This window comes from Hoplias malabaricus, chromosome 4, assembly GCF_029633855.1.
Source record: "Hoplias malabaricus isolate fHopMal1 chromosome 4, fHopMal1.hap1, whole genome shotgun sequence".
Lineage (NCBI taxonomy): Eukaryota > Metazoa > Chordata > Actinopteri > Characiformes > Erythrinidae > Hoplias > Hoplias malabaricus.
In genome coordinates, this window is record NC_089803.1 from 22763348 (window position 1) to 22776390 (window position 13043).

The window sequence follows — 13043 nt, forward strand, 5'->3', positions numbered from 1 at the left end:
TGGAGTGGGGTTCAGTAAAATACAGATAACCTTCACAGCAATGATCAAAATCTGGTGGAATGACATGCTTAGGTTAGTACAGTGTTTCTCAAACTTTTTCTATCTCAGACGAAGGGGAATTTTCACGCCCCACCTGTACCATATTGCCCCCAAAAAATTTGTAATAAAATACACATGCAAATTTACAATTTTCGTATTTGTTTAAGTAACATCAACTTCAGTCTCTAAATCAGTAGCTTAACATTATAACACTAGATACAGCATTAACATCAATGTTCAAAAATACAATCTGTGCAAAAATGAGCAAAGGCAGGTGGCGGGCGTAGGGGTGAGTTTGATATTTAGGGGGTGGGTGGGGGGCATATTTGCTGAGTCAAAGCACACCCCATTCCCAAAATTTTATATAGCTATAAACTGATCCCTATGAGGCAGTAAAATACTGCATTTATATTGATGTGAAACAGCATTTGATTAACATTAATGTTAGAGAGTGAGGCTGTGTCCCAGACAACACACTATGGAGCTTTACATACTCCACTACAGAGAGCACTGCTGAGGGTGGTATATTATTATTATTTTAAACACTATTCAGTGCAGCAGTGTGCAGATTGGGACACAGCCAGAGACTACTCTTAAACCTGCTGCATGTCACAACCTAAACACAGAGAATATTAACGTTCACTAACTGTCAGATCCTCCTCTCTTTCCCTAACAGTTATATACAAGCCGCTTTCATACCTGTAATTAACCATCATTGTTATCTGTTGTGTTCTCATTGCTGACCTCAAGCCCAGAGCTGGTTTAAAAAAACAACAACAAAAAAAACAACTAACTTTATAAACCAGACTCTGACGGTGAATCAGAGAACCAGTGAAGCTGATGATTGGAGCAGATTTATATTTGAACAGGCGCATTAACGAAGGCTGATAGAAGACCGACCCTGTGTCTGCCTCGCTGCCAAAACACATTAATCTTAGTGGAGCATTTTCAAAATAAAAAGTTTATGAAAAATCATATTTTGGTTCCAGGCAGGCTACATTTTCTGGACCTTTTAGTTTGTTTAAGGGCTATTAATGAATCCATTGTGAGTGGGTGCCTTTTATAGTAAGCTTAATTGGCAAAACAGAAAGGCATTAATTAAGATGGGTATAAAAATGCTCATTTCTTCCGATTCCTTGCTGCCCGCCTGCAATACCTATGCGACCTACTTTGAGAAATCACCCCGCGACATTTTGAGAAACGCTGGGTTAGTATGTTATCATATACTATACAATTTTTAAACATGTTCTCTGAACAATTATATAATGTCTAGAATCTACAAGAACATATGTATACACAATAGGTACTGTATATACACACTGTATTTTATTGTTGAATCAAGCTAAAGTTTAGACAAATATTTACAGCAAAATATAACTTTGCTGCATGCAGTGAAGTTGTACAGTTTATTTAATTTAAAAAAAAACATTTTTTAGGTTAATGGCATTTTGCAATTCTATAGGTTCTAAACTGGATATAAAGAGGGTTTTTGTGGGAGGTTTATGGCCTATGTGCCCAAATGCATTGGCATTATACATAATAAAAATATTACTGTCCAGTCCAAATTGCTGCTGGTTCATCTCTAAAACCTTTTGGTTTTAGAACAGTAAGAACGTGTTATTTCAGCACTTGAACTGAGCAGGAAAGGCAGTAGTTGACTGAAACAGCACCTTTTGTACTCCTACCTGTTCATTAAAAAAATAAATAAAAAATAGAAAACAAAAATGCAGGTGTGTTTTGGTGTGCAGGTCAAGTGTCTTGTTTTAATAGTAAAGCCTGTTATTTCACTGTTGTGATAAACTGTTCAGCCTGTGCCTGCTCAGACCTGTGGGACGCAGGCTAGTTGTCCAAAAACATGACCTGTTATTTTTTACTGAGAACAATCTAGTGTTTTCCAAACAGCAGAAGTTTTATGCAAATCAAATGTACGAGTGAGAGAGGCCTGCTCATCAGAGAGAGAGAGTGAACAATCATGTTTGATGAGCTCCTGAAATGTCAGTTCTTTCTGTGATGTTAAGATAATATAATTCAAAGAAAAACAAATATTGACAAGTTATATCATTTATTTATGAAAGTAACCTAGTTAGGTGGAAAAAATACATATAAAAACAACAGACCAGCCAGTATAGTTTATCATTTAACACTTTCAAAGCAACTGACATCAGAAGGAATAGACTCCCAGGAGCAAAGGGAAAACTGAAGAAGGGCATTTTTTTTTATTTCACCTTTTCTGAAATGAAGAGTACAGCAACTGAAAATATGTGTTATGTTATGATACAAACTCATGTACAGTAGATGACTGTTTGTAGTACTTATTAAATGCTGCTAAACCTGCTCATTTGATAGTGTGGCACTACCCTTGTTGTTGGTCAGTTTGGCTATTAATCGTCTTAAAATAAAATGTAGTATTGTATTCCAAACAGTGCCCAGCCTTATATAATACTCATAGGAATTGGCCTGGTAAATCCCCCCAGTGTTGGGTTGTGCAGCAGCGGAACTGCATTCTGTAGTGTGATGAAGCTCAATCCCAAACCTCTGAGAACAGCTGGAGTATGGGTTAATCATACTCATATATCTAGGGTAAATTAATCATAGTAAACTATACAAACATTGGATTGAACATATAATGAGTATTCAAGAAGCTACACTAATGAAGAGGTCTTTTTTTAAATTCTCTAAAAAAGTGAATGTGACACTCTGACCTTTCATACCTGAGCCATTTAAGGTAAGGAGCAGAGTTCCTGCATCACTCTGCTGGCACTCTGCTTCAGTCCTCCAGCTCAAATCAAGGACAATCTCCCTGGTGAAACTGGAGTCTGCAGAACTGAGACCCACAGCACCAGTAACAAAGACACAGCCTTCTCCAAGTCAGCTCTAAAACCATCTGAACGTGGGAGTAGAGAGAACCTGCTCCAAGAGAGAAGTGAATACTAAACCATGAGAAAGGAACTAGCAGGAGTGAGCTCTGGAGTAGAACCTTTATAAGGCTTGATGTTTTGACCTGATAAACTCCCACCAGATCTAACTCAACCTACAACAAACTGTAGATCAGAAACCTATCATTTCTAATCTATAACCATCAATAAAAATAAACCATTGATTTACCTGAGCATTAGGCAATATAGACCCTGTATCATTACACTTGTATAGCACATCAAAGAAACCCAAGGTCATTTTCCAGTATCAGAGGGAAAAATGTACTCATATTAGAGGGAGTGAAAATATTCAGAAAATAGTTTTTAGCTGAGTTTTGAAACTGGACAAAGGTAGAAGAGTGAATAGATGAGGGGGAATTCCAAAGGGTGGGGGCAGCAGTGCTAAAAGACTGACACCCATATTAGAGAGTTTGAACTTTGGAACAATTGGAAGTCCAGAATCTGAAGCCATGCTGGGCTTTATAGGTTAAGAGCAGGATTTGGTATCTGGCACATTCTGTGATTGGAAGCCAGTGTAATTGATGGGATGGGAGTTATATGGGCATACTTCTTGGTGTGTACTAAGAGGCTCGCTGCAGGATTTTGTATACACTGTAATGAGCAAATAATTTTATCTGGTAGAACATAGAACATTTTTTTTTAAACTTGGCTTAACATTGGAGTTCAGACAGTGTGTCAGTTCCAACAGCAGCGTGGATTGGGTTTTTTTTAGGCTAAAACAGATCTGCGTGTAATACTTATAGCAGTGGAGATTGAGACTATGGGGCAGCATATAAATAATAAATAATAAGGGGCCACGATCAGAGCCTTGTGGAACTCCCTGAGTAACTGGAGCAGTGATAAATGTGTCTCCCAGTTGTAACAAAATGCATCCTATCTGTCAAGTGGGATGTAAACCAGGATAGCACAGTGCCAGAGAGGTCAATACTAGAAAGCCATGAGATGAGTATGTTGTAACTGTCCTTATCAAAACTGCAGCAAAATCGAGCAGAACTAGGATGGAATATATCCCCCTATATAACATGCTCCTGGCTCTGTAGTTCAGTCACAAAGCCTTTAATCATGTTGATGGGTCTTTTTGTACAATCAGGGGACGTAAATGTGGGTCTTTATGACTGTCATCGGAAAACTATAGCTGCATAGCCATCAGAAGCCCATTCGTACATAAACACTCCTTCAAAGCCTTGGATAGTGGCTGATTAAGATTTCTTTCATACACTACTGCTAGAGTATTAGATCCTAATTACAGCTTTGTTATGTGTAATGAACATTTGGACCCTCCAGCAGTTTAAGGCCATTTAAGGGGTTAATGCAGGTCTGCCCCAGCTTGGTCCTGGTGATTTAATTTCCTCAGGACCGGCATTGTACCTCCAAAGGTAATAAGGTGGGAAAAGATCATTGAATGACAAAATACAGCTGAGTCACTGTCTATAATTCTGTGTTTTTAGAGCTTATTTTCAGTATCACAGATATTCACTATAAGCCCAAAATGTATGTTTTAGAACATCATGTGAGGACTTTGATTGTATTCAGCCATGAGTATTAATGAGGTCGGTTACTGATGTTGGAGGATTGGCTTTTAGCACAAAAACCACTCCAATTCATCCCAGATGTATTGGATAGAGCTCAGTCACTCCCAAGGACACAGTTCCCACACATTGTATCTTAGCAAGGTAGCAGTAAAAATACAGATTAGTGAGCTGGGAAGACCTCTCATAAACACAAATAAAAAAGACAGAAAAAAATTGACAGAAATATACATTTTAATTGGTTCTGCTGCTGTTGAACAGTCTATTGATTTGTCATGTTAGTGCTCCAAAAGGGGACTGAACTCAATTAAAAAGTGGCGAGGCATCGCCCCAGTACTTTAAAAAGTGATGGGTCAAATGCAGCTTAACCCCATTTTTCCATGATTCAGCCATGATTCAGACACTCCTGAAGGCTTTAATTTGAGATGGAACTAAATTCTCTAAGGTGACACATTACTGGAGGGAAGTTTGAGCAACCCTGATTTAATCTACTTGCTTTAGTTTGGAGCTTATATCCCTGAGATGTAGAAGTCATGAATTTATAACATGTAACATCTATAGAAATAGAGATTAAATTGACCTTAAAAAATACTGAAGTAGTTTTAAATTCTGCTACGGTAAAATATCTTTATTAATCAGGTGTTGGATAGATTTCAAACTGGAGTGTTATCAAATATCTACAATGCATTTGATATTATAGTACACGTATTTTAATTGAGAAATATGTTGTCAAAAATACAGGCTTCATTTAATTCAAAAGGGCTTTTGATGCTGTTTGGCACAGTGGATTATTCACCAAGGGTGTAAGTGCTGTATGAGATAAAGCACATGACCCACTTAAACCAATGTTTACAAGAAAAAAGAAGTGCAGTATAAAATGATGGCAATAAATGAACAACTATGGTCTCCCTTGAGGGAGGCAGGGCTGCTGTTTAAGCCCTCTGTTTAATATTTATATTATATTAAGGTCTATAGAAGAGCCTGGAGCTGCAGAACAGCACAGCTAGACCTGAGCCTGGTGGTATATCTGGGGGAAGAAATTAAAATACAGAAAGAAACAGAAAGTGTGATATTTCTAAGCAGAGACGCATCTTAGGGAACCTGCCAAAATATTGTTAATGTTATTAATGAAAGGCATATACAAAATAACTGACTTTTCCAGCTTTAATTATCCCAGAATGAAAACCAATACTTGAAACGTTCTTGAGGCAATGAAGGAATGGACAGAGGAAGCATGCAGAGCTTTTTTATTTATTTATTTATTTGAGTTTCCATTAGAATTCGGCTAAATCAGTAATTGAACCAATTGTCCTTCATGACAGTGAAATGAGGCACCCACTTATGAATCAAGAATTTGGCAAATAGGACAAACCCTCAACTGAGACATTCTGAAAAGCTCATAGGAATGTAACAAACAACGAAAGTCAGAGTGAAACTGATTATTGTCCCATACAGAGCTGTTGGATCAGAAATGTTGGTGTGGAAAAAACGTATTAACTTATTTCACCATTGGTACAACACCCAAGGTTTCACTTTTGGTGTTTTCTCAAAGTGGTTCCATAAGCAAATTTTTCATGAGTTTCCCTTTTGTGTTTGTTTATAACTGAAGCCTATGACACATTAGCAATTTGCTCTTCCAGCAGGACATAGTTACCAAGCTCGTGATGAACACGTGCACTAGAATAAACTAGTAGTAGTAGTTTTGAAGTTGATATTTGTAAATAATTTGCAGTGTCACTTTCTCCAAAGTTGTCAAAGAAACGAGAAATTTGTTAGAAGCCGATTAATAATGTCATCGTTTCACTCTACTCACATTTCTGTGTCAGCCATTGAGCTAAAAATTGGTGCTTTAGGTTTGGGTTTTGGAGCAGTGAACAGACACTAAATGATTAAACACATATTAAATATAATGAACCTGAAAGGCTTAATGTTGCCTAATGGAGCAAAAGATCTGAAATGTAACAATGTAGAAGGTTTTGGGTTCACTGTTTGGCAAAACTGTAAATCACTTATTAACCGTTATTAGAGTAGTCTTGTTTTACCGTAGTACCAAGTCGAAAAACTAAAAACCACACACTAGTCCCCAAATGTTTCTTTCTGCAGAAACTTTGCTTGTAGACTCCAATAGAATTTTCTTTAAGGGATGTAATTCACAAAAAAGTGCAACTTTTTATTGTAAACAAAGTCACAAATAACCTTTACAGTGACTGCATTGTGTACCTCATACATCTGTCCTGCTGCAGCCCTCTGCGATAACTCCCGCACTTTGGGAACCAAAGCTTAAAAAGAAATCTCCTTATAAAAAGTTATGATAAATGTTCCAAATTATGCATGCGCTCACATATTGAGAAATAATCATCTAATGGTGGAAGTGCTGAAAACTGGCAGCACAATATTTCTTAATTAAATGCGTTAGATGAAGTTTAAGCATGCATACACACGTGTACACACACACACACACACACTATTAGTCACAAACTAGTTTCAGTACTGCTACAAACTATTAGTTTAGACAAGACACGTCTTGTTTGTTTGTTTTGTTTTTGTTCATTATTTTTTTCATTTCTCAGACTCTGTAACCCAAAGTTTAGGAATACAAAATACATCATTATTTGTCATGCCAATAAAATAGATTGGGTTTAATTTAATTGCAAAAGGAGTGCAATGACGGGAGAGAGAGACGAAGAGGGAGACAGGGGTATGAAACAGCATTACAATTACTTTAGCCCTGAGGCACTGCTACTCTGGAGATGATTTGCTAGTTAGGAAGGCAGTCTGAGTATGAGAAAGTTCAGGTTTTACCCACAATTCCATGTGACTTTGGGCAGCAGGCCTGTGGCCAAGTTTGGCCCAGTTTGTCACAACCAGACATGACCTTGCTTTAGTCCAGAGGCAACATGATTCACCTGCTTATTTCTCTCTCTCTCTCTCTCTCTCTCTCTCTCTCTCTCTCTCTCTCTCTCTCTCTCTCTCTCTCTCTCCAGTTGGATTATAGACATAGCCCCACAGTCTGATTAAAGAGCTTTATTCTGATTTTAGAGCTACACTGTAAACCTCAGTGTTCAGAGTAATTAACTGGATTGAGTGATTCCTACCTAAAGTATATTCAGATGTTACACTCAATTTAAGACATCAATTATCTTTTCCTCTTTCTTCTGTTTGAGTTTGTGAAACTGTAACGGTTTCATCTGCAGTGATAAATTTAATTGAACTTAAATGTTATGAGTTTGAGCAGTGTGGCATCTGACGTCATACAAGTAGAACTACTGTGTGGCAGTTGTCAACCAAGATGCTGGATGGTCTAGGTGCTCACATGCTCATTTCAGTGGGCAGCGAAATGGCGCAACAGGTAGTGCCTCTGTGACACAGCTCCTGGACTTTGGCTTTTGGGTTCAGGCCTTACGTTCAGTCTCTGTGTTTGCATGGGTGTCTTCTCTGGATGCTCCAGTTTTACTCCCACAGCTTCAAAAAACATGTTGCTAGGTGGATTGGCCATGCAGAAGTGTCCATAGGTGTTAGTGCATGATGCATTGTCCCGGACTGGCCAGTGATTCCAGGTGGGGTCTGTACACACCTTGAGCCTGAAATGAATAGGCGATTACAGATAATGAATGAATTTATAAATAGAATTTAGATCACTTACACCATACGTTTAAACAGTATTAAATATTTGGTTAAAATATATAACACTGGTTGCTTCAGTGCGCTTTTTGTAGTGAGCAAAATAGAAGTTTTGGAGTTTAATTGGGTGTTAATTGTTGTAGTAGACACTTAAAATAAATGTGTATGCATACTTCTGGCATTTAAGTTTATGAACTTTGGACAGATGTTTGCCCAGTTTGATTTCTGCTCATTTCTTTTGGTTTACAGTGTAGTTACAGTACTGTATATATATATATATATATATATATATATATATATATATATATATATATATATTACTTGAATATATATAGTTGAATTTCTCCTGCCTGTTTACAACATGAGTGTGCTTATATTTTGCAGTTTGCAGATTATAAAATGTGGTTGTCACCTGTTGTGGGCTCTCTCCACCACTGCTCATCATTTTCATACAGTAATTCCATGCACTCACTCAGAAACACACATCAATGGAATATTCATTAGCTGCCTGGAAGTGAATTATTTGCTCACAGTGCCAATGGGCCTGGCCACTTGAGGCGCTGCTGGTGTTTGGGTGGAAGATGACGAGCTGTTTGAAACGCCTTGGCAGAGGCTAATGTGCCGTGAGATTCGCATTGGCTCTGTCAGAGAGATCCTCACAGGCTCACACGCTTCTGGGCTCGTTTATCTGGCCTGTCTCCTCCATTAATAGAGGCTGGAGTGATGGGCCGGTGTTGTGGTTGTAAATAAATAAACAGTCTTTTCTCTTTATGCATGCTATCTTATTGGAAATTGAATCGAAAGATCCAGCAGTTTGAGCCTGAAATCAGATGGTGGAGAAATTGAGAGGGGTCACTGCTTTTGGAACATGCAACACATTCTAAAACCTGAAGCTCAACTACTTGTTCACATGTGAATATAAATTCTGGTGTGTGTGTGTGGGTGTGTGTGCGTGTGTGTGCCAGGAATAGCTTGCCTTTCTTGGAGAGTTTCCTTGTGGAGTTGCCTGTGTCCACTCACTGTCTACTTTGTTAGAATCCTACCTTGTTGGTTCACCTTTTTGATGTAAAGTAAGAGTCAGTTGCTTATCTGTTGCTGCCCAGATTCTGTTGGTTGTCTTCTAGACCTTCATTAGTGGACACAGGACACTGACCACAGGATTATGTTGACTATATATTCTTAGTTAGTTTAGTTTGAAACCATTAGTAGGATAGTGGGCTGCTGTTAACAAACAGTAGCCAGTTGCACCAGCTGCACGTAAATCCCATCATAGCTTATTCTAAATGTAAAACTGCCATTGTGTTAACCGCTTGTACCAAGTAACAGTTATACATAGCTATTTTAATGTCTGTGTATTTTAATGTAATGTGTTTTAGGGGGTGGTGGGTGGGTGTGTGCACATAAATTGGAAACAAACGTCATTCTGTAACAAAATCATGAAGAAAGCTTATGTAAATACATTTAATAGAGATTCAAAATGTACAGTGTTCAAATGCTTTTTGGCACCACCATAAATGATACATGTTTGTCACTGTACGTCCCATATTATTATATGTGTAATACCATTGTGTATCAATGTCATTGTGCCAAGTTGAGATTAAGTCCAAGGTGTTAGAAATGCTGAACGCAACTTAAACAGACTGAGCTGACAGAATCTGTGACAGAATCTGTGGCAAAAAAAATTAGTGAATTCTCTGTCACTAATCACCCCAGTCGTAAGGTTTAAAAATGTTACACACCAATTGCTGTCAGCTGGTACAACTGGATGCTGAGCTGTAGACAGATCTGAAAAATCGAAACAAACAACACTGACAATTAAGTTATAATCAAGAAATCATCTGAAATGAATAGTTTGAATAGTTAGATCAGTTCATTTGCTTCACTAGCAGTCTTTATTATTCTGGGAAGTTTTCACACAAGCTGAAGATGCTGAAACCTCTCTAAGAATTTGGTGTTACAAAAGCATAAGTGAGGACAGGTGATGTAAGATTAGTTCTGGATGATAAACATCACTCGAGTTCATTCCATAGTTAATGATTGGTGTTCCACTTCAGAGAATGGGGACCTATAATTCCACAGCCCAGTGCTGTAGGTCTTTATACCCCTCTAGGCCTCACTTTGCATTAAGCATGGGGACTGTAGGCTGTTGTCCAGCTGCTCCAGTGTTCCATTTCATGGTGGCTTTGCCTTTGCCAAGTTAAAGCTGTTTACTAAAAGCTTGGGAATATCTGAAGGACAGACACCCCCCCTGGTAGGACTTTGCATCATTCAAGTGTTTTGGATCCTGTTTTCTGGAACTGATCATTATTCAGTGCTATAAATAACTGATAATGTAGTTTATCTTAACATTCTTGTGACACCAAAGACTGCTAAAAATATGAATAGGAATCCGTGCTAAAAGCCTAACACACAATTATGGGAGAGCGTGTAATCACATCGTAACACCCACACCATAACACACACACACACACACTCTCTCTGTCTCACACACACACACACGCAGAGAGTACAACTGGGGGGTGGAGGGGGTTGCATATTGAATTGTACGTGATTCAAATATGTACATTGAACTTAGACTCACATTTGTCATTTGACTAAATTCTCGCAGTAATTGAGTCTGTGGGAGATGTTTTATTCATGAAAGTCTGGTGTACATATTTGAATCAAGCTAATTTATTGTGTTACAACAGTAAGGATATTTGATGCCAGGCCTGTTCAGACATTTTGGGAAATTAGCTCAAAGGATAAAGGGGGTAATCTCAATGTAAATTCAGAAAATGAAAAGACTTCACATGCATTCTTATCAAGAGAAAAAGTCTCATTGAGTTCTAGATAAAATAAAATGCAATAATTCGTTCATTCCCAAAAAGTACCTGACAGTTCAAAGAGAACAGAAAATAAACAGATGTGGTTTTGAAGTTTTTTTTACGGTTTGATTTGTAAAATATTGCTATAAATCTGACATTAATATTTAGTTCAGTGTTATATAAATTTCATGGAAATCAGATTTCTGACTCAGTAGGATAGAAACACACTGACATATTCCCTGTTGTAAGTCACTGTATAGCCTAATTAGTGAAGACTAGACATCAAACGGTTACTGGTTTCCCGGTAAACAACAGTAAAATGTCTGATGCTTATTATAACCTTTTCAATAAATAACTGTGATTACTGCAGTTTGAAAAAACTTACGTAAGTTACAGTGTCAGACAAAGTTAGAAACCAGGGGAGGTGAAATCAGGACAGGAAAGTGAGATTGGAAACCACACCAAAGCTCCCTAAAGACTAAGGGGTAAGCTAGTGGGCTAACAATGCTGAATACCTTGCAAACATATGCGTGGGTGTAGAAATGTGCTGGTGTAGTCGTTTTGTGTCATTATTAAAGATAAACATGATGTTTCATACAGAGGTGTTGAATCAGATTCGGCAGAAGGTTTTCAGACCATGTCTTGACTGGGAACACAAGGGTCGGAAAATGTAAAATGCAAAATCAAAATTATACTGATTATGATGTGATAATAGCAGCAGATGTGACAGCATGTCTGAGTGGGTTGGTCTGGGTGCACAAACCACATTACACAATGTTCTTCTGCATATTACATACAATTACCCAATTTCCACTAGAGAGGTTCAAATCTCCAAACAAATTTTGGTTGTACGATTGAGTTGTGCTAACTAACACCCCCCCTTTCTCTATCTCTCTCTCTCTAGGATGATTACTTCAGGACCTGGGGCCCCAGCAAAGCACAAGATAAAGGTATGTTTTTGTGTTGTAGGAGGGTGGTGGGTGCAAGAGGTGGGGGGCGGGGGGTAGAAACTAAAACTTTCTTTGGGACCACCATATATTATACGTGTTATACATGCCCCAAATTATTATGTTTATTAAACGCCATGTGCCAGTTTGGGATTAATACCAAGTTGTCAGAAATAATGAGAATACATTCCCTTTAAAGGCCACTGTGCTGTTTACAGGGATTAACATTCTACGGCACTATGACGGATTTCTGTCACAGCCAGGCTTTACCTGGTCAGTTGTGTCATGCTGTTGAAAGCTGGGAAGTGAGAGGTTCAGTCAGAATATTTTTTCCACTTTAATCCCTGTGTTTATGGAATACTCTTAGACTCTTAGCTGTGCTGCATGGCAGCCCTGGCCTACTGTTATATGCAGTTCACATTTCCAGGTTTCTAAATCCTTTCTTTAAGGAGGTTAACTGCTGTCATGTTCAAGATATTTCACAAGCAACAAATATCATTCAACTGAGCACACATTATAGTCATTGCAATGCATAGATATAAGGCACAATACCATACAATGAAAACAAGTCCATTGAGGCTGTGTGTAAGGTCGTTTTCACACCTGTAGTTTGTTTGTTCTGGTCCGAATCAGTTAAGAACCTTGGAATCTTGGAGTGGTTTCCCCTTGGTTTGGTTTGTTTTCACACCCTGGAAAATCCAAGTGAATGAAAATGCGTCACAGCAAACCACATGAGAATATTCTCACTGCTGAGTGGTCAGACCTGACTAATGCATTCCTGCTCCATTGCTCTGAATAGCGGCTAAACTTTAACCAGTTCTGTTTCCCTGCCTACTACGTCCAATAAACAAAGCACACCCTGGATTTAAGTGCCATTTGGCACCGACCTGCGGCGTACACCTTACTGTTGGCTTGGATCAAGGTAAGATGATGTTCACCAGAAACCAACCACACCAGAGTTCGTTTGGGACCAGACTGAGAACACCTCCTCTCAATGGTCTCAGTGCGATTGTTTTGGTCTGCATCTGAGTGCGACTACTTCTTTCACACCTGCCCAAGTTTAATCTGGACTAAGTGCAGGTGTAAAATCACCCTAAGTTTGCGTTTACAGGTAAAATTGGCCCAATTTGGACCACTTTCATATGTGGTTTTGAAATCTGATCT

General features: G+C 38.4%; 1 protein-coding gene across 1 annotated transcript in view; it reads left to right on the forward strand.

The window, feature by feature from the left end:
• Positions 1-13043, forward strand: part of spock1 (SPARC (osteonectin), cwcv and kazal like domains proteoglycan 1) — a 338530-nt gene that overhangs the window by 185284 nt on the left and 140203 nt on the right. Inside the window, 1 exon segment of the mRNA XM_066668610.1 lies at positions 11837-11882. Within this exon segment, the coding sequence (XP_066524707.1) occupies positions 11837-11882 (46 nt within the window).